Here is a 20,651-nt window from a genome sequence, read left to right on the forward strand (position 1 = left end):
TCCCCCCTCCAGCTGCCGCCCACCCATCCCTGCCTACCTCCTCCCCAACCCTTCCTACCGCCTCCCCCATCCCCGCTGCCGCCCCCCCAGCCCTCCCTACCGCCGCCCCCCATCTCCGGCTGCCGCCCCCCCATCCCGCCCTACCGCTTTCCTCATCCCCGCTGCTCCCCCCTCCCCCCCGATTCCTCCCCGCTGCCGCCCCCCCGATCCCTAGCAGCCATCCCCCCCCGTACCTCCCCGCTGCCCCCCCGCATCCGCCGCCCCCCGGGGCCTCGCGGGGGCTCAGTCCGCCCCGTGCCGCCGCCGCTGTCCGCGGTGCTGAAGCGTCCGCCCGGGCCCTGCGCCGGGGCCGGCGAGAGCCGCTCGGCCCGGGGCCGCCGCGCTCCGCAGTGCCGGGCTGTGCCGGGCTGTGCCGGGCTGTGCCAAACCAAGCCAAGCCAAGCCGTGCTGAGTCGTGCCGAGCCTTGTCGTGCCGTACCGAGCCGGTCCGCTCGGTCTAGCCCGTGCTGTGCCCTGCCAGTTCGGTCCAAGCTGTGCTGTTCCCCACCAACCCGTGCCATGCCGGGCATGCTGCAGCCCCGGCGCACTGCAGGCGGGCAGGGCCGCTGCGGGCGAGGGGACGGGGCTGCAGCCCCGCAGGCGGTGGGGGACGCCAGGCCCTGGTGTTGGCCACACATCTGCTGGCACTTTGGCCTGAGCTCTCCCCGGGGCAGTTGCCAACAGCCGAGCTGCTGTGGAGGGTCCTCAGGCCTCTGCGGGGCCATGTCTAGCCCCAGGCAGCTGGGCCGGTGCAGCACCCTCTCCTGCAGGTGTTTCTGTCGGGGATAGGGATGGGTTGGAGCCAGGGAAATGCAGTGATGTGCCTGAGGGGACCCGCAGTACCTCTTTGACTCCCCACAGCCCTCCACCAGGTCCCCTCGCCGGGTCCCCTCGCAGGGTCTGCTGGAAGCCCCAGCCAGGAGCGGACAGCAGGCTCTGGCAGTCGCTGCAGAAGTCCCCAGCTGCCTGCAGTGAGGTTCTGGGCACAGCCGCGATGAGGCTTTTGATGTTCGCTCTGCCCTACCAACCTGAGCCTGTTTATTTGTGTGTTTATTCATGGCTCTACTCAAGGTCAGGGCTGGCAGGAGTCTTCTGGGGGCACCTTGCCAGGCTGGGGGGAACCATGCTGGCCCCCAGCCCTGCCCTTCCCTGGGCTCTTGCCCTCCCGTTGCCCTCTGCAGCACCAGGATCTATCCCACTCGCTGTGTTTCCATCGCAGCAGTGCCGGTGGCACGGTGGCAGGCATTTCTGCCTTGCTGGGGTCTGGCGGGAGGGCTGGACATGGTGCCACTACAGATGGACCAGGCAGACTGTCCCTGGAGCCGGGCCTGGCAAGATGGTGTCCTGTGGGCCAGTGGGCACAGGGCTGGAGGCGGCAGGGACCCTGGGGGGCTTGAGAGAGCAGGGGAGCATCTGCAGGAGGGGTCACGGCAGGGCCCTCCACACCTGTGCCGAGGGTGGCTGCTGTGGTGGGGTGAGACTGCCTACCCCTCTGCCGAGGGTCGCACTGAGCTCCCTGTGCTGGGTCTGTCTGTGGGGACTGTGGATGACCCTGGGGGGTGGCAGAGCTATTGCATGCCAGTGGAGCTCCCCCCATGCATCCCGGCTGCTCTGGTGCTAGCTGGCCGGTGACTTGCTGAGCCCAGAGGAGCTGCTGAAGCCCTGGGTACCACTTAGGCCATTTCTGTTGGAAAGGCCAAGCAGTGTCTGTGCTCCGGACAGCCTGTGAGAGCCCCATGACAAGGGCTGGAAAGGCTCCAGCCCTGGCAGCCCAGCAAGGGCTGGGCTGGTGGCAGACCCTCTGGGGAGGTGGGGGGGAGCGGGGGAGCAGGCAAGGCTGCTGCCTGCAGTGTCCAGGCTGGCAGCTTGCACTGCTCTGTTTGGGCTGTGGAAATGTCAGACACAGCCCTGCTGCAGGCTTCCGTGCTGGTGCTCCAGCCAGGAAGCACCGGGCTGTCCGAGGAGGGGAGACCCGAGGCTGGGAGTTTTTCTGGAGCTTGTGTCCATGGCCATTTCCAAGGCAGGGCTCGGGCTGTCAGAGAATCTGGGAAGCTGTTTAAATGCAGCCAGCCAAAGCGCCTGTGCTGGAAATCCTGCGCCTGCAGGGCCGGCTGATCAAAGGGAGGATAATCCTGGGTTTAGGAAGGAAGAGGATGGGTCTGAAGTAGCAGTTGGTCCAATTTGGGTCAGGCAGTGAAAGAATCCAGCCCAAAAGGCCACTTGGTGTGCTTGATGGCTGGAGGGGCAAAGTGCAGCCCGGGTGTGGGGGGAGCACCCCCACACACCACCCCACTGCCACGCTGCAGCCGGGAGCCGGTACTGCTGTGCATGCTGCCAGCACGGGCCAGCGCTGCTCCAGCCACCGGTGGTCTCTGCCTTGGCGGGGGCCACGGTGGCTCCATGGCTTTTCTGAGGGTTACCCTACCCAGGGCAGCTGGCAGATAACCTTGCACAGGGGAGACAGAAGCCTGGGCGGGAGCAGAGGTACCAGCTACCATAAGGTCCCCTTGGCCATCCCCATCCACCTGAGGCACCCCCAGGCCAGCAGCCCAGGGCCAGGCCCGTGGACATGCGGCCAAATCCCCTTCATGGCTGGGGGTGACAGAACAGCACCGTGGCCTTCACAGCCAGCAGCTCCTGCAAAACGGCAGGAGCTGGGGACATCAGCCAGGGCCACGTGCTTACCCGTGTGCTCACCGGGCTGCTGGGGTCACCCTGGGGTGCCCCTTGCTGCTGGCTGTGGGCAGAGCCCCGAGGAGCAGGAGGAGGCTGCTCGCCAACCGGTGCTGTCAGATGCTCTGGCAGAAGTCAAGGTGCCCTGTGCACCTCCAGGGGAGCCCCGGGGCGTCCCTGGGTGCCGTGAGCAGCCACCGCACTGCTGCTGCCCCTGGGGCTGGCGGGACTGGTGCGGAGGTGCAGCACAGGAGGGGCCAGTGGCCAGGCCTGCGCAGGGGGTCCCTGAGCTGTCAGCACCCCTGTGCCAGCACCCGGTGGGCCCTGGGGCGCTGCGTCCCCCCTTGCCCATTGCTCCTCCCATCCAGTGCTGCAGCCCCAGCACTCGGTGTCCCTGGCCAGGGCTTGCCGTGCCCTCACCGTGTGCCGTGGAGGGGACGGGCTGGCTGTGGCTGGGCAAGGAGCAGGCAGCAGCCCCGGCAGCAGCTCTGGTTAATTAGCCTGTAGGGTTTGGCTGCCTGGGCTCCCCCCAGGCAGTGCTCGGCTCCCTGTACCATGTAAAGCGATTAGGGAGGATTTGGGATAAGGGACATGATGCTTCCCAACCCAATTTAGGGATGAGTAAAAAGCCGTTAGGAGATCACATTGTGGCTGGTGCTGCAGCCCGAGTGCTGCCCCATGGGGTGGGTGAGCTCCCTGGGGCGCAGGGATGGCGCCTTGGGTCAGGGGGCTCCGGGCTGCCAGGGTGGGGTTGGGTTTGGGGTGCCCCGGGTAGGCAGGGTCGGTGGTAACCCCTGCCGCGCGCGGGACTGCGCAGTGCCCACAGCGGGGCCGTGGGTTCCTGCCAGCAATCCCGCTGCCAGCCCTTCCAGCCGCCGCAGCAAATTAAAAGGCCGATTCATGTTGAGTGATCCCTGGGGAGGGGGGCGGCTGAGCGCCGGGATCGAAGCCTGGCACGGCTCGGCTCTGCTCCGCTCGCGCTGCCTCTCCGGCTGCCCAGCCCCGTCCTGTGCTCCTGCCCCGGTGCCGCTTGTCCCCAGGTTGTGCTGGGGGAGCCGGGAACAGGCAGGCCTGGCAGGTGCTGGGGGGAACCTGGCAGCATTTCTGTGTGTCCCCACGGCCGGGAGGTGTCATCCCCTCCATGCCACCGGGCAGGGGTTGGGGATGGGGTGGGCCCTGCCTGCTTCTGCCTGCACAGACCACAAATCCTGTGGCAGCTGCCGGGGAGAGGCTGCACCAGCCCCTCTGCGGCAAAATGGTCTCCGGCAGGAGTGGGGAGCGTCACCTGGGACCCCGCGGGCCTTAACTCCTTCCAGCCTGTGGGGCCAGGGGCAAGGCGGGTGGTTGGGGGTCCCCCAGGGACACCGGAGCTGTGCTGCGTGCATGTCCCCATGTCCCCACCTCCTTCCAGCCCAGGGTTTCTCCCGGTGCCGGTTTTCCCAGCGATACCACCAGGCGAGGGGCTCCGGTGCTGGCCCTGGCAACATGGTCAACGCCAGCACTGGACTACAGTCCCCGCTGTGCCCCGGGCCAGGGGGTGGAGGGACTGCCAGGTCCGTGGGTGCTGTTACGGTGCTGGCGGGTTGCAGCACAGGCACCCCGGGGTGCTGCTGGCGTCTGTCGTGCGGTGCCGGGCGGTGTTGGTCCTGTGGGGTCGGGGTGGGGTGGGCTGGGGCTGGGGGACACCGGCGGGTGCCGGGGGGCCAGGGCGCGGGTGCCGTGCGGGGCCGGAGTCCGGTCGCCTGCGCCGTTACATAAGAGCGGGAGCCGAGGCGGCCGTGGCTCGCCGTTGCCATGGAAACCAGCACGGTGATGTCGTCGGCCGGGTACCAGGCGGTGAGGCGAGGCCCCCGCGGGCCCAGCTCTCCCGATGGGGTCCCAGGGCCTCGCCAGGCTGCCAGCACGTCTCCCCGTGCCCCTGAGGCACCGCGCGGCACCGCTCGGTCCCAGGGGGGGAAGGTCGGCTATGGAGCCCCCCGGTCCTGCACCTGAGGGGGTCCGGAGTGAGGCCAGACCCATGGGCTGAGGTGTCCCGGTCCTGCTGCCGTGGCCGTTCTTGCGCAGGAGGAGCCAGCGGGCTCTGCCCCGCAGTTTGGCTGTGCCGACAAGGACACTGCTGTCCCACTGCCCCACGCCCGGAGAGCCTGGGGACTGGCGGGAGGTGGGTGGCCAGCCCGTGGGTTGGCATCACCTGCGGCGCTTGGGGCTTCACCTCCCGGTCAGCTAGGAGCGCCGCGTATGCCAGGGAAATTGCGGATGGTGAATCACCACCGCACACAGGCAAACCGGCTCCCAGGATCCCGAATATGAGTCAACTGGCAGGAGGCAGGCGTTCTTGAATGGACCGGACCGCTCCAAACGGTCACAGGGTCTGTCCCAGGGCTGCCGCAGTGCATGGGTGGCTGCACCACCCTGGCCCACGGGTGGCCCCTGTGCCGTCCATGTGCCCCTGGGTGCTCTTGGGCACCATGCTCATGGTCAGTGGAGGGGACGGCTCTAGCTCTGGGCTCCGGGGTGCGGAGTGGGTCTGTAACCCTGCCCGTGTGGGCACCCTGCCCGGTGGTGCTGCTGCCACCGGCAGCATGATCGCCCTGGCTGCGCGGCCGTGGTGGGGAGGATGGGTGCGTGGCGGGGAGGATGGGTGCGTGGCGGGGAGCCCCTCTCCTCCCGCTCAGGGCTGGAGACCAGGCCCAGCTGCCCGGGTTTCTCTGTGCCGCGGGGGCTGTCAGCCCAGCACCATGTCCTTTGGCTCCCTGTCCCTGCGTGGCCCCTGTCCACCCTCCCTTCTGGGCCTCCGCTCAGGGATGCGCCGCTCCGGCAGCACCGTCCTCGCTGCCGCTCCATTTCCAGCCTGATTTATTTCTGCTGCTCTGCAGCTCGGCTGTTTTCCTTGCTATTAAGCCGACTCCGGGTTTCTTCTGCATGAGGTTGTTAATGCAGCGAGCAGCCGTGGCCCTGTCCCAGCAGCTCTGCCCTCGGTGGTGGCACCGCTGGATGCATCCCCACCTTGCGGTGCGGCCGGCGAGGCCACAGACCCTGCTTCTGTGGTGCCTGTTGGGGAGCAGGAGCAGCCATCCAGCCACACACCCTGCTCCCAGGTACCACGCTGGGACTGTCCCCCTCTGTGGTGTCACACTGAGCATCCGGCCAGGTCCTGCCCCTGCAGACGCAGCGCTGCGGGCAGCCCCTGGCGCGCTCACCCGCGGGTGCCCTGTGCCGTGAGTTATTGCTGCCAGCCGTCCCGCCGGGAGGGTTCCCCCTGGATCCACACCGCTCACCTCACTGCGTGGATGCGCTCCGGCGGGTCCGTGTGCCGCCCCGGCCGGGCAGGGCAGCACGTGGCTCCTGGGGACGGGCGGCCCCTGCCCATGCGTGGCGTGGGAGGTGCTGATGGCAGCTGGGATGCTACCATCGCCTGTCCTAGGATCCGGTGTGGGCATGGTGCCCATGGCCTCAGCAGCCCTCCCATGGGAGCTGGGGTGCTGGGGACCCCTCACAGCAGCAGCCCCGTGGGACGGGTGCTCTCCTGGTGCGGGCTGGGGCTGGGGCTGCCTGGCTGACATGGTGGCATCTCTGCAGGCGATGGCAATCCCAAGGAGAGCAGCCCCTTCATCAACAGCACGGACCTGGAGAAGGGCAAAGAGTATGATGGCAAGAACATGGCCCTCTTTGAGGTAGGGCACACAGGCGGCGGGGCAGGGAGGGTCCCTGGGGAGGGGGTTGAGCCGGGCAGCTGTCCCACAGCACCCCAACCTGCACCCTGGGCACCGGCACGTGCCAGAGCTCTGGGCCAGGGTCCCCAGGCTGCCACAGCCATGCCCAGTGCGACAGGCGGTGGCATAGCATTTGGCCAAGTCCCTGGGTCCCAGGGCTGGCCAAGTTCCTGAGGGAATGTCCTCACGGCTTGGGGCTCTGCTCTCCGCAGGAGGAGATGGACACCAGCCCCATGGTCTCGTCCCTGCTGAGCGGGCTGGCCAACTACACCAACCTGCCGCAGGGCAGCCGGGAGCACGAGGAGGCTGAGAACAATGATGGGGGCAAGAAGAAGCCGGTGCAGGTGAGGGATGCGGGAGGGATGCAGCCCCTTCTCCTGGCCACTGCTTGTGCAGTGCCCGGGAGGGCGATTTCACCCGGGGTCCCTGGCTGCATTGCGGGAGGAGCGGGACCCCTTGCTCCTCTGCCAGCCAGCCCCGGGAGCCCTGACGGCTGCCCGCTCTCTTGGCAGGCCCCGCGGATGGGCACCTTCATGGGCGTCTACCTGCCCTGCCTCCAGAACATCTTTGGGGTCATTCTCTTCCTGCGCCTCACCTGGGTGGTGGGGATTGCTGGCATCATGGAGTCCTTCTGCATGGTCTTCCTCTGCTGCTCCTGTGTAAGTGAGGGAGGCTGGCTGGGTCCCTGCTGGCCTCACGTGGGGTCTGGGGGTCACCAGCTGGGCTGGCCGGGCTATGGAGAGGTGTGTTAGCTGCCAGCCCACCCTGCCCCTGCCCCTGCCCCACTTACAGCAAGGAGAAGCCTCCAGCTTCCCAAAGGATTCCCAAAGGAATTGACAGCAGAAATGGTGACCCAGATCATAGCTGCCATGTGGGGGGGATGTGGCGGGGGGTCCCCTGCCCCAGTCCTGCACACCGTGCTGCAGTGAGCCACCCAGCCAGGACGGTGACCCCAGGGCAGAGGCTGGGGGGCTGAACATGAGCAGCGTCCTGGGTAGTCTGGGGACCCCCCGACCCTCGCGGCACTGCCAGTCCCTCCAAGGGGCTCAGCCCCCCAGCTGCGCTGCCAACCAGCAGTTCAGGCTGCCCATCCGTCCATCCATCCGGCTCTGTCCCGGGCATACCAGCCTAGTTGGCACATCTCAGCGTGTCCCCAGGGAGTCCCATGTCCCAGCATGGCCCCAGCTCTCCCTTCCCGCTCCCCTGTCCCTCTGTCCCAGTGAGGAGGGAGCTCTGGTGGGTGCTGACGCTGTGTTTCTCCCTGCAGACAATGCTGACGGCCATTTCCATGAGCGCGATCGCCACCAACGGCGTGGTGCCAGGTAGAGCCGAGCCCGTGTCCGTGTGTGTGCCAGGGGCGAGGGGAGCTGGCTCCCTGCCGGGTTGGGTGCCTGCGGGGGCCCCTGTGCCCCAGAAGAGCTGGGCCGAGGGTGGCAAAGGGCTTTTCCCAGAGAGCATCCCCCGAGGCCATCCCACTCCCTGGACCGTGCTGGCTGAGCTCTGGGGCTGCCCTGGGCTGCGCACGGGAGGGTGGACGTCACCGCCAGCTGCTCCCCGGCCTTCTGCCACCAGCCCGCGCGGGTTCCCCATGGCCAGGGGGGGAGCGTGGAGCTGGAGCCGTCACCCGTCCCCAGAGCCGCAAGGTGCAGATGGCAGCGAGAGCCGCCAGCCACGGCTCCTCCCTCCGCCAGACTGGTGAGGCCGCGAGGGGAGCCGGGGAGACATGCCGGCAGGAGGATGGGGAGCCGGGCATGCCGGGCACAGCAGGCTGGGCGTTGGGGTGGCTTCTCCTGCCGGCCACCCTGAGCTGTGCCAGGAGCGAGGATGCTGCTGCATGCAGTCTGTACCCCCGGAGAGGCACCGGTGGGGTCTGGCCATGTGGATGCCCCTGGGCTGCATCCCCCAGAGATTCCCAGCCCTGCAGAGCCCCAGGGAGCCACAATCAGGTGGGCTGTCCTGGCCCAGCTGGTCCGCCAGGCCGGGCACAGCACTGGCAGCCCCAGCGCAGGGTGTAATTAAAGCTATTTATCATCCTGCTGCCGCGGCGGGACCATCGATCCCGGCAGCCCGGTTCTAAGGGCTCCTCTGGGAGGATGGAGCAGGGCACGGACCATGTCCCTGGGGCTCCAGAGCCTGTCTGGCGTCCCAGGGGACATGTGTCCCCGTGGCCATCACACCTGGCTGCTGGGCTCCTGGGGAATGGCTGCCAGCGCGGTCGCTCCCGCTGCTCCAGGGGCCTGGGGACTGCGTTCTGCTCTGTGCTGGAGTGGGGTCCAGGGCTGCCCTGGCTCCATCCTGTCGTCCGGGACACCTGGCAGGGTACGGGTGCTGTTGGGATCTGGCTGGGACCCACTTTTTCTCTCTCCGGCAGCGGGTGGCTCCTACTACATGATCTCACGCTCCCTGGGACCCGAGTTTGGAGGGGCCGTGGGGCTCTGCTTCTACCTGGGCACCACCTTTGCCGGTGCCATGTACATCCTGGGCACCATCGAAATCCTGCTGGTACGTGCCTGGTCCTTCTCCCTGAGCAGTGCCAAGGGCTCAGGTCCTGGCAGGGCAGCTCTGCCTTTGCCTGCCTGCTCTGCCTGGCCCATGAGGGAGCTGAGGCTTCCCTGGGGACCCCTCCACGGGGCCATTAACTGGGCGGTGATGCCATGACTCTCTCCCAGGCCTACATCTTCCCAGCTATGGCCATCTTCAAGGCAGAGGATGCCAGTGGGGAGGCAGCGGCGATGCTCAACAACATGCGTGTGTATGGCACCTGCGTGCTGACCTGCATGGCCACCGTGGTGTTCGTGGGGGTCAAGTACGTCAACAAGTTTGCCCTGGTCTTCCTGGGCTGTGTCATCCTCTCCATCCTTGCCATCTACGCCGGTGTCATCAAGTCAGCCTTCGACCCGCCAAGCTTCCCGTGAGTACAGTGTCCCATGGGGCTGCGATGGGTCTGGGGTGCGCAGGCGCATGGCTGAGTGCTTGTCCCCACCCAGGATCTGCCTCCTGGGCAACAGGACCCTCTCGCGCCACGGCTTCGACCTCTGCACCAAGATGGTGGTGGAGGGGAACGAGACAGTGGGCTCTAAGCTCTGGGAGCTCTTCTGCACCTCCCGGTTCCTCAATGCCACCTGTGATGAGTACTTCACCATGAACAACGTCACCGAGATCGAGGGCATCCCCGGTGCCGCCAGCGGCCTCATCCAAGGTGGGCATGGCATGGGGATGGAGGTGTGGGGTTGGATGAGTGGGGATGGAGGCATGGGGATGAAGGAACAGGGGTGGACGCATGGAGATGGAGGAGGAGGGATGGAGGCATGGGGATGCGGGTGCGGGGATGGAGGCGCAGGACAAGTCCCAGCGGAGCTGTAGTGATGCCGTGGCTGTGCCTGCCGGGCAGCTCTGCTGGCAGGGCTGATGGAGGAGCTGGTGCCACGGGGGGGCCATTGTCCGTGTGGGTGGCCGGCCCCTCGGGCATGCCAGACAGGTGTTGTGGGGGCAGGCGGGCAGCGCCAGGTCCAGATGAGGGGACGTGTGGGTGATCCCTGCCGTGGGCTGCTCTGCCCCTCGGGCACAGCGAGCCATGCTCACACCACGCTGGGCAGCGGGACGGACTCCTGTGCTGCACGACCGAGCTGGGTGCTGCGGCCACCCATGTGTGGTCTGTGCCAGCCAGACCACAGCAGGATGGCTCCGAAGGATGCCTGAAGGCTGGGGAGGAATAAATCCTCCCTCTGCTTCCTCTTTGTTATCGATATGTGGTTTCGCGAGGAGCAATCACCCCTCGGGGACACTTTGCTGCTGCGGCCGCAGCCACATCGGGAGAGTGGCCAGGGCCGCAGAAAAACTCGTGAATTTGCTGGGAGGAGCCACTTTTGACCTGTTTTTCCGGAGCTGCTGGTACATTTGCCAGGTGCTTACACTCTGCAGTGGGTGGCGGAGGCCGATGCTCAGTGCCACGCTCGGAGGGCATTTGCAGACCCCTGCTCTGCGGGACCATGCTGGCAGGACCTGCTCTGGGGCGGGTGTTGGGGCTCAGGGGGGCAGCACCCTGTTGGGTTTCCCTGCCTGCGGAGCTGTGAGCAGGATCAGCCCTTCCCAGGAGCAGCAGCCGGGCCGGGTGCTCCTGCAGTGCCAGGCTGGGTGTCCCGGCGGTGGCTGTGCCGGCTGTGCCAGGTGCTCACGGTGAGCTCCACCTCCGGTGGATCCCATGGAGCAGGACAGGGGCTGGGGTGCCTGGGCATGTCTGGCGCTTGCTGTGGGGCAGCCCCGGCCGTGTCTCCGCTGGGTGCTGAGGCTGAGACTTCCCCGGGGCAGCCGCGGGGCTCCTCCGGCCCGTCCCTGCTGCGGTGGCTGCGTGGACCCAGGCACGGGAGCGCCTTTGCTAAGTGGGTGGCACTGGGGGCTACGGCTGCCAGGCTGTGTCATGGCGATGTTGTTGAGCGTGTTCTCTGGGTGTTTGGGAGGCTCCAGATGGCATCCCACGCTGAGGTCTCGTGGGGCAGATAAGGAGTCCCTGGCTGTTGGGTACAGCCTTCTCCTGCTGGCGACGGTCGTGCCGGGGAGGGGATGCCAACCCCCCCCACCCTGCCCTGCCAGGCTCTGTCAGGGCAGGAGACAGCAAATACTTCTGCATCTGGGGTGGACGGGGCAGAGCCAGGACCCATCTCTGGGGCACCTGGAGAGGTGTGACTGGGCTGGCAGCGTCTCGAGACGGGATGTGACTGCACGGCCCTGACAGAGGTGGCTGGGGCTGGCTGTGCCCCAGGCGCTGGGTCTCCCCCTGGGGAGAAATGTGCCTTTCAAGGAGGACGAGCCAGGCAGGGCTGTGTTGGTGGGGGCTGCCAGCCCCATCTGTCACCCGAGAGCGGTCAGGGGAGGTGACACAGCTGGAGAGGGGTGCTCAGCACCGTGTGCTGGGGGCTGGTGCCCGTGGGGCTCCTTTGGACCCACTCTGCAGCCCCTTTGCAATGCCATGCCGAGGGCTGTCGGCCTCTCCCTGCCGAGCCCGAGTGCTGGCTGCTCTTTGCTGCTCCAGTTTCTCGCCGCGATCTGCGGCCAAGGCAGCACGTGGAGGGACGCTAAGTCTGTTACATCAGCTCCGCACTTGTAATCCCATCAAAAACATTATCAAGTTACTTTGACACGATCCACTTTCCTTAAACCTGTGTTGATCAGCATTAATTATATTACCCTCTTAATTATTTGCTACTTCAATCCCATGTCAGCTGCTCCAGTATCTTGCAGGGACGATGCCAGTGGCAGGATGGACCTTCTCTGGTTGCCCACCTGCACTGCGGGGCTTGTGCCCAGGCTGGGTGTTTCTGCCCATCCCTGACAGGCTGGGGATGTCCCGTCCCTAGCCCGCCAGATGCCAGTGGCCCCGGCTGCCAGCCATGCTGGGGGCAGGCAGGGCTGGACACCCCCGTGCTCCGTCCCTTTGGGCTGCAGAGCGAGAGGGTGCTGTGCCGGGTGCGGGCGGCTCTCCGGCACCTCCTGACGCCGTCCGCGCTGCCCGTCCTCCTGCCTCTTCGCAGAGAACCTCTGGAGCTCGTACCTGACCAAGGGCGTGATCGTGGAGAAGCGGGGACTGCCCTCCGTGAGCCCCCCCGACACCCCGGTGGACATGGACCAGCCCTACGTCTTCAGCGACATGACCTCCTACTTCACCCTGCTTGTCGGCATCTACTTCCCCTCCGTCACAGGTGGGAGCCGCTGCCGGCCCCGTTCGCGTGCCGTGGGGCAACCGCTGGCCCACGTGTCCCACGTGCTCCTGCCCCCCGCGCTGGGTGTGGGGGTGGATCACAGCCTGCGCCTCCCACGCAGCCGCCCGCGCTCCAGATCTGACGATGCCGCTCGGCACCGCGCTGACGTCCCGCGGCTCGGTATTTATAGCTCCCCGGGGGTGGAGGAGCACCCCCCCCCCCGCCCCAGTCCCGCTGCGGAGCCGCCGCAGCCGCCGGATCCCACCCGCAGCTCTGCTGGTGCCCCGGAGCCTCTGGGACCCCCAGGGCAGTCCCAGGCACGGTGAGCACTGGTGGGGTCCAGCACCAGACAGACCCTGTGACACCGCTTGGCACACGGCGCCTGGCACCCTCCCACCCAGTGCCCGCTTACCGGCAGATCCCGGTTTTTGCGTGGCGCGTGTCCCCCCACTGACATGGGCTGAGCTACAGGTGGTCGTGTCCCATCTGCAGGGTCCCGGTGGGACAGCTGCCCTGGCCATTGCCACAGCAGGAGCACAGGTCGTCCCTCGGGCTGTGCCGGACCTGCCGGCGTCAGCCATGTCCCAGCCTGACCTCCTGCCTTCCCACAGCAGCGCCGGGGCCGGACTCTGTCACTGCTCTAGTCACAGTCCCTGCTTGAGCTAATTAAGGGCTAATGAGACAAGTCACTTAAGAGTGTTTTGAGCCTAATCCTTGAATGGCGTCAGACTGCGGCTCTGGTGGGGGGAGTGCTGGGGGGGTGCAGGGAGCAGGATGGGTGCCTGCTCCCCGTCCTGGCACGCCACCAAGCCGGTGCCCGGTGCGGGCTGTCCTGCCGGCTGGGACAGATGAGGGCTGCGGCTCTGCCCGCCATGGCACCGTTCCCTCTTTCCCCAGGCATCATGGCTGGCTCCAACCGCTCCGGAGACCTGCGGGACGCCCAGAAATCCATCCCCACAGGCACCATCCTGGCCATCGCCACCACCTCTGCGGTCTGTATCCTTCAGGGCTCACCTGAGCCTGGGCCGTGGGGCTGAGGGCGGGTGGGCTTGCTGTGTGGGGCAGACCCACTTGGGTGCCCCGCCGGGCTGGGATGGGGGTCCCAGGGGGCAGGTGAGTGGGACTCCACATCTTCCTGCCTGGTTCTCCTTGACCTTATGGCAGATATCAGCTCCGTCGTCCTCTTTGGGGCATGTATCGAGGGGGTCGTCCTGCGCGACAAGTGAGTGTCCCAGGGCCATGTGGGGCAGGCGTGGGGGGAGCCCGGCAGCTCCCCAGAAGCGGCCCCTGGGAACACAGTGGGGCAGGGGCAGCGCAGGGGGAGGCAGGGGCATGGGGGGAGGCTGCAGCTGGGATACACTGGGCAGATGGGGTGGCACTGGGGGGTCTGCAGGGGTCCCGGGGTGAGAGCGCTGGGGTCGGGGTGGGCTCTTGGTTGCGGGGGGAAGCTTGTAATAGGCACTGGGGGCTCGTGTGTGCCCTGTTTCTTCCCCCCCCCCACCCCGCCATGCTTTGCTGCACATCCGCAGTCCTTCCTCCCGCTCCAGGGCTGCAGGCAGGGAGCTTGTTTGTCAACAGGCAGGGCTGCCTGCGCTGCCTGCGCTATCTGGGGCAGCCCCGCTCGCTGCACGCGGCAGGTGACACTTCTGGGTCGCCAGCACCAACACAAACGGGTTCCAACCACATGCAGCCTTAATCGGCCTCCTCCCGGCACAGGGGATGGGGAGCCCCCCCCCCCCACACCTCCCCCTTGTCCCCCCCTCAGCCACAGGTGGAGGGATGGGGACAGACCCCAGCTACCTGAGACCCCACTCTCTTGCTCACCCCCGATGGCGGGTGGGGGCCATCAGCAGCTGGGGCAGGGCCCGTGTCCAGTCCTGTCCCCCCCCAGCGATGTCCCTCCGTGGACAACCTGCCTGGGGGGGCTGTCTTGTGCCGCCGTGTGGTGCTGGCGTTCCCAGGGCTCAGCCACGGGATGAAACCGTGGGTGGTGCCGGTGCCCCACAGGTTTGGTGAAGCTGTCAACGGGAACCTGGTGGTTGGCACCCTGGCGTGGCCGTCCCCGTGGGTCATTGTCATCGGCTCCTTCTTCTCCACGTGTGGGGCCGGGCTGCAGAGCCTCACCGGAGCCCCCCGCCTCCTGCAAGCCATCTCCAGGGATGGGATTGTGCCCTTCCTCAGGGTAGGTGTCCCCCCAGCCCGGCGCTGCCGGCCCTGAGCACCCACCATGGTAGGAGACTGGCGGGCACCCGCTCTGCCTCCTCCTTGTCCTTATCCCACCGGCACCGGCGTGGCGGCGGGCGGCCGTGGTGGGTCTGGCCGCGGTGTCGGTGGGAGAAAAGTGCCGGGAAAGGTCAGGATCCCCTCCCCCCCACCGCCGTGCCGCTTCATATTTTATCTGCTCTCCGAAGACGCGTTCTCACAAACTCATCTCTCCAAATCCAACCCGACAGCTCCCCCCAGGGAAGAGTGGGCTAATTTTACCATCCCTCCTTCACCCTGCCAGCCCCAGCCCGAGCTCTCTCTCGCTCGCGCCGCCTGCACCCTCTAATGCATCCGGACACGCGCCCCCAGCCCCCGCCCTCGCACCCAGACCCACCCCCCCTCCATGTCCCCGCAGCCGCAGGAGGAGCTGATCTCCACCGGCAGCGTGTCCGTCCCGGGCACGGGGTGCCCGTCTCCATGCTCACCGTGGCCAGGCTGATTTGGGGATTGTCCTTGGGTGGGGGGGTCGCGGGGGGACAAGGGGCTGCACTGGGTGCAGGGAGGGCTGCGGGGTCTGCTGGGGCTGGGTGCATGGGAGGGTCCGGCTCCGTCAGAGGACCTCCGTGCCGAGGACTCTCGCCCAAGGCTGTGCGGTGCGGGCATCGCAGAGCCCTGATTCCTCCCCCACCTCTCTCTCCCCCACAACCCGCTCCCAGGTCTTCGGCCACGGCAAAGCCAACGGGGAGCCGACGTGGGCCCTGCTGCTCACAGCCTGCATCTGCGAGATCGGGATCCTGATCGCCTCCCTGGACGAGGTGGCTCCCATCCTCTCCATGTAGGCAGCATGCTTGGTCCACCCGCACCTTCGCGAGCGGCGGATGGGCCCATGCCCCCCCCCAGTCCTGGCCAGGCGGGTGGCGTGTGTGGGTCCCTGATCCCTGGCGGGGGGGGACAGGGATGCCCCCACCTCCCTAGCTCCAGCCTGAGGAGAGGGGAGCCCAGGGACACTCCTCGGCTGGCATTGTGGCCTGGTTGTTTGGCAGCCCTGGCTCCCCTGTCCGTTGGCCAGAACCGCTCCAGTGGTGGCCACCCGGGGCTGGGAGGTGCAGTGGGGCCCGTCTGCGGCCCCGGCCCAGCCGGAAACGCCCGGCTCAGCCTCACGCTTTCTCCTGCAGGTTTTTCCTCATGTGCTACATGTTCGTCAACCTGGCGTGTGCGGTGCAGACGCTGCTGCGGACGCCCAACTGGCGGCCCCGCTTCCGCTACTACCACTGGTGAGCTGGGACGGGATGTGATGGGAATGGTCGGGATGGGGTCCCCTGCCACCCCTGCAGGTAACCCTGGGCAGGGGGCTCTGGCACTGCTGTGGGGGCCAGGGTGCGCTCACGGCATGGTCTCCACAGGACCCTGTCCTTCCTGGGCATGAGTCTCTGCCTGGCGCTGATGTTCATCTGCTCCTGGTACTACGCGCTGGTCGCCATGCTGATCGCCGGCCTCATCTACAAATACATCGAGTACAGAGGGTAAGGGCGGCCACGGTGCCGCAGACCCCAGCCAGCACTGACAGCCGCTCAGGGGCTGCTCAGCTTCCCCAGGCTGCTCCTCCTGGGATGCTCCATGGTGCCAGCGTGGTGCTCCGTGGCCGGAACATCCCTTACACGCTGCATCACTTACACGCTGCCGGTTCCCACAGGGCAGAGAAGGAGTGGGGTGATGGGATCCGGGGGCTGTCCCTGAGCGCAGCCCGCTACGCCCTGCTGCGGCTGGAGGAGGGTCCCCCCCACACCAAGAACTGGAGGTGAGGCCAGGACGGGGGACCGGCAATAGGGGGACGGCAGGGGGGGCCAGCCGGGGCGCGGGCGCTGACTGCAGGACCGTCCTTCCAGGCCGCAGCTGCTGGTCCTGGTCCGTGGGGATCAGGAGCAGAACGTGGTGCACCCGCAGCTCCTGTCCTTCACGTCGCAGCTCAAGGCTGGCAAGGGCCTCACCATCGTGGCCTCCGTGCTGGAAGGGACCTTCCTGGACAACCACCCACAGGCACAGAGGGCAGAGGAGGTGAGAGCTGCCCGTGCCAGGTGGGCTTCTGCCGGCAGCGGGTGCCCGTGGCCATCCCTGGGAGCCCGATGGTGTTTCTGCCCTGTGACCAGGGCTGGTGGCCCCAGCTGGCCAGGAGAGCACCGGGGCAGCACTGGGCAGAGCTCAGAGACTGCACACTTCCCCGGTGTTCAGGGCATCATGGGGACCTCCAGACCCCTGTCCCCCTCCCCAGACACCAGAGACACCAGCACCAGCTGGGCACTGGTCCCAGTCTTGGCTAGCTGCTGCAGGGCACGGCGTGGCACTGCACGGCACGGCATGGCACGGCGCCTGGCCAGGTGCTGCTGGGCTGAGCATCCCCTCAGCTGCCCCGACCCTCCCCACAGCCCCCAGGCTCCCCCCAGCCCCTGCGGCCCTGGTGCCAGGCAGGATGGGGGACGGGAGCCTTTCCCCACCGGAGTGAGATCCCTCCCCGCTCCCCCCGCACCTCTGCACCAGCCAGGCAGCACATTAATGAGATTAAGCCCTCGGAAGCAAACAGTTTCTCTCCCATGCAGACATGTTATAATTTCTCTGAGTAAATAACTCTAATTGCTGCTCTGCCGCCCATCAGAGCGCTGGCACGGGGACACCCTCCGCTCGGCACGGCGCAGAGCCCTGTGCCAGCTCCGCTCACCGCCGGGCCTCCCACCTCCCAGCCCAGAGCCGCCAACCTGCCATGGGGCACAGAGACCTGGGGACCCCGTGGGGACCTGCACCCCACACCCTGCACCCCATACCCCACACCCTCCACCCCACGCCCTGCACCTTGCACCTCACCTGGCCACGGTGCCACTGCTGGGGCTGGTGGCTGCTGTGCAGCCCGTCCCCAGGTCTTGCAGTCTTTGACGCCCCCCCTCTCCTGCCGCCAGTCCATCCGCCGCCTGATGGAAGCAGAGAAGGTGAAGGGCTTTTGCCAGGTGGTGATCTCCTCCAACCTGCGGGATGGCATGTCCCACCTCATCCAGTCCAGCGGGCTTGGGGGGCTGCAACACAACACGGTGCTGGTGGGCTGGCCCCGCAGCTGGCGCCAGAAGGAGGACCACCAGACCTGGAGGAACTTCATCGGTAGGCACCGCGGAGGGTGGGTGCTGCCAGGCTGGGGGGAAACCACGAGCCGCCCCAGCTGACATGGTCCTTCCCCTCCCAGAGCTGGTGCGAGAGACCACGGCTGGGCACCTGGCCTTGCTGGTGGCCAAGAATGTCGCCATGTTCCCGGGCAACCAGGAGCGGTTCTCAGAAGGCCACATTGACGTCTGGTGGATCGTCCATGATGGGGGGATGCTCATGTTGCTGCCCTTCCTCCTGCGGCACCACAAGGTAGCTTGGGCTCCGCGGCATGGGGCAGGGGGCCGGGGCTGTCCCCGCAAAGCCGTGCCCATGCCTCCCTCCCTCGCAGGTCTGGCGCAAGTGCAAGATGCGTATCTTCACGGTGGCGCAGATGGATGACAACAGCATCCAGATGAAGAAGGACCTGACCACCTTCCTGTACCACCTGCGCATCACTGCGGAGGTGGAGGTGGTGGAGATGGTGAGTGCTGGGATGGGGGCTCATGCCGTAGTCTGGGATGCTGCACATGGGCGAGACAGACAGACCCTGCCACGGGGGGGGACACAGCACCATAGAGGGGGACACAGCACCATGGAGACATACAACATCATGGGAACACGTAGGGACACACAGGGCCAGGCTGGGAGCAGTGGGTGCAGCTCACCCTGCCCCACGGTTTCTCCTGTCCCCCCCTGCAGCACGAGAGCGACATCTCCGCCTACACCTACGAGAAGACTCTAGTGATGGAGCAGCGCTCACAGATCCTCAAGCAAATGCACCTCACCAAGAATGAGCGGGAGCGGGAGGTGAGGATGCAGGACAGCCTGGGTGGGATCCTGCCCCCATGGTGGCTGCGCCACTGGCCGAGCTGCCCCGTGACTCTGCGCACTCATCCTGCTGGGGAGCCGGGGCTGCAGGCTGGGGTCTGCCCGGCCAAGCCCTCTTCTAACCCTCTCCCGCACAGATCCAGAGCATCACAGACGAGTCCCGCGGCTCCATCCGGCGCAAGAACCCGGCCAACACGCGCCTGCGCCTGAACGTCCCTGAGGAGCAGGTGGGAGACGGCGAGGAGAAGCCGGAGGAGGAGGTGAGGGGCTGCACCAGGACGGGGCCCGGGTGGTCAGCTAGTCCTGGCCCCTGCCCACGGTCCCCCTCTCTCTGCAGGTCCAGCTCATCCACGACAAAAATGCCACCACCTTCTCCAGCAGCTCCCAGTCCCCGGGCGACGAGGTGGAGACGGCCCCTGAGAAGGTCCATCTCACCTGGACCAAGGAGAAGTCTGTCGCCGAGAAGAACAAGAGCAAGAGCCCTGTCAGCCCTGAGGGCATCAAGGACTTCTTCAACATGAAGCCGTACGGCCCCGCATGCAGCCACCCCGTCCCACCCACGCCCCGCAGCCCCCACCGTCCCTCCCTGCCCCGGCCAGGCGGGTGCAGGCAGGGCCCTGGCAGCACCGGCTCGGTCCTTGCTCTGAGGGGGGTTCTGGCAGCCCAGGGGCCCTGCGCTCGCCCCTGCGGAGGGGCTGGGTGGGAGGTGGGGTCCCCGTCAGACCTGAGCCGAGGAGGGATGGGGCGTCTGGGCAGCGTGTGCTGCGGGGACTCGGGGTGCACACCCGGCGCTCACCTCTTCTCTCTCTCTCTCTCTCTCCCCTTGGCCCCATGATGCTCCTGGCAGGGAGTGGGAGAACCTGTAAGTCCGGGTTTGGCTGGGTGTTGGGTTCCAGGGCGGGGGGAGCTGGGCCGCGCCCATGGGGCAACGCACCCGGAGCCATTGGGGTTGCCCCCGTGCAGAAGGGTGGCTCCGTGCGCTGTGACAGCTGCCGCCGGCGCGGTGCTAGACGGCTCACCAGGGCGGCGTGCGGGGGCCGCAGCTGCCAGCCCCTGCGCAGACTCCGCGTGCCATGCAGTGCCCGTGCCGCGTGCTCGCCGTCTGCCCCGTTACGCTGCCGGCAGCTTCCTGCAAGCCTGGGCTCGGGCACCTGCGGTGACGCTGGCACCGTCTGCTCCTGCTCGCTCCCAGGTGGCTCGGCCCCGAGCAGCCACAGTGTGCGCTGCCTGCAGGCACCATGCATGGCCCTGCAGGTCACGGCCACCAGTGCGGGCTCAGAGTCACCAGCGGCCGTGCTGGGCAAAGCTTGCTGCTCCCCGAGCTCGTGCCGCAGCCCAGCCCTGGACCCCTCTGGGGCAGGAGGTCCCAGAGTGTCCTGTGGCCCCTCGAGTCCGGTGCGGGGCCAAGGCTGGCTGTGCCTGTCCCTGTGCCCACACGTGCCGTCCTCCCCACAGGAACCAGTCCAACGTGCGGAGGATGCACACGGCTGTGAAGCTCAACGAGGTGATCGTGAAGAAGTCCCAGGATGCCAAGCTGGTCCTGCTCAACATGCCGGGGCCTCCCCGCAACCGGAAAGGGGATGAGAACTGTATCCTTCCCACAGGGCTGCTGCCTTGGGGCTGGCACCAAGACCCCTCTCCGCAAGGGGGGACCAATAGCCAGGGTGCTGTGACTCCCCCAAGGCTGGTGGAGCTTGCAGGCGAGTGTCGGGGCACAGGTGCAGTGCCTGAGCCTGGACCCCCTCTCGCCTTCTGCCCCTGGCTGGGTCCGACAGCCATCACTGACACCAGCCTGCCCATCCGGCAGCGCCCATGCACGTGGGGCGGGTGGTGGGGCCACATGACATGGCACTCGCGGGTGTGAGCGTGATGGCACATCGTGGGGGTGCTGGCAGAGACCCGCGGGGCTTGGCTGCGTGCTGGGGAGGGCTCAGCCATGGTCCTCATTGTGTGACACCAGTGTGGGCAGGCTCCATCAGCCCCTTGGCTTGGGCCTGACCCCACCAGCTCCCGGCTCTGGGACAGGGGGTGTCATGCCGCAGTTTGTCTCCCTGGGTGCGGGGCCGGGCAGGGACGGCACAGGGCTGTCCTCGTACTCCATCACGGCGTTGATTCCTCCTTGACGGCCGTGCAGACATGGAGTTCCTGGAGGTGCTGACGGAGCACCTGGACCGAGTGCTCCTGGTGCGCGGTGGGGGCCGGGAGGTCATCACCATCTACTCCTGAAACACGGCGCGCAAGAGAGGTTTGTCTGCACGCTGCGAGCCCCGCCACCCCTTTGCACCGTGCTCCTGGAGGGGAGGAGGGAAGGCCTGATGGCAGCTGGTGTGCAGAAACTTCACCTGGCTTTGGCCGTGCCCCTGATCTCTCC

General features: G+C 67.2%; 1 protein-coding gene across 2 annotated transcripts in view; it reads left to right on the plus strand.

Annotated features, from left to right (window-relative positions):
* SLC12A5 (solute carrier family 12 member 5) overlaps positions 1 to 20,651 on the plus strand; it is a 32,889-nt gene that overhangs the window by 7,423 nt on the left and 4,815 nt on the right. For both annotated transcript variants that reach the window (XM_074605214.1, XM_074605215.1), the window contains exons 2-26: positions 6,292 to 6,386; positions 6,638 to 6,769; positions 6,938 to 7,084; positions 7,693 to 7,747; positions 8,797 to 8,927; positions 9,095 to 9,336; positions 9,413 to 9,624; positions 11,954 to 12,121; positions 13,019 to 13,117; positions 13,286 to 13,343; positions 14,129 to 14,303; positions 15,043 to 15,161; positions 15,502 to 15,600; positions 15,730 to 15,849; positions 16,020 to 16,124; positions 16,213 to 16,381; positions 17,275 to 17,470; positions 17,553 to 17,722; positions 17,802 to 17,933; positions 18,152 to 18,259; positions 18,418 to 18,540; positions 18,618 to 18,805; positions 19,128 to 19,142; positions 19,736 to 19,869; positions 20,415 to 20,525. In XM_074605214.1, the coding sequence (XP_074461315.1) occupies positions 6,292 to 6,386; positions 6,638 to 6,769; positions 6,938 to 7,084; positions 7,693 to 7,747; positions 8,797 to 8,927; positions 9,095 to 9,336; positions 9,413 to 9,624; positions 11,954 to 12,121; positions 13,019 to 13,117; positions 13,286 to 13,343; positions 14,129 to 14,303; positions 15,043 to 15,161; positions 15,502 to 15,600; positions 15,730 to 15,849; positions 16,020 to 16,124; positions 16,213 to 16,381; positions 17,275 to 17,470; positions 17,553 to 17,722; positions 17,802 to 17,933; positions 18,152 to 18,259; positions 18,418 to 18,540; positions 18,618 to 18,805; positions 19,128 to 19,142; positions 19,736 to 19,869; positions 20,415 to 20,506 (3,284 nt within the window). In that variant the 3' untranslated portion in view covers positions 20,507 to 20,525. The remainder of the gene's footprint in view (positions 1 to 6,291; positions 6,387 to 6,637; positions 6,770 to 6,937; positions 7,085 to 7,692; positions 7,748 to 8,796; positions 8,928 to 9,094; positions 9,337 to 9,412; positions 9,625 to 11,953; positions 12,122 to 13,018; positions 13,118 to 13,285; positions 13,344 to 14,128; positions 14,304 to 15,042; positions 15,162 to 15,501; positions 15,601 to 15,729; positions 15,850 to 16,019; positions 16,125 to 16,212; positions 16,382 to 17,274; positions 17,471 to 17,552; positions 17,723 to 17,801; positions 17,934 to 18,151; positions 18,260 to 18,417; positions 18,541 to 18,617; positions 18,806 to 19,127; positions 19,143 to 19,735; positions 19,870 to 20,414; positions 20,526 to 20,651) is intronic.

Source organism: Larus michahellis, chromosome 12 (genome assembly GCF_964199755.1).
Source record: "Larus michahellis chromosome 12, bLarMic1.1, whole genome shotgun sequence".
Lineage (NCBI taxonomy): Eukaryota > Metazoa > Chordata > Aves > Charadriiformes > Laridae > Larus > Larus michahellis.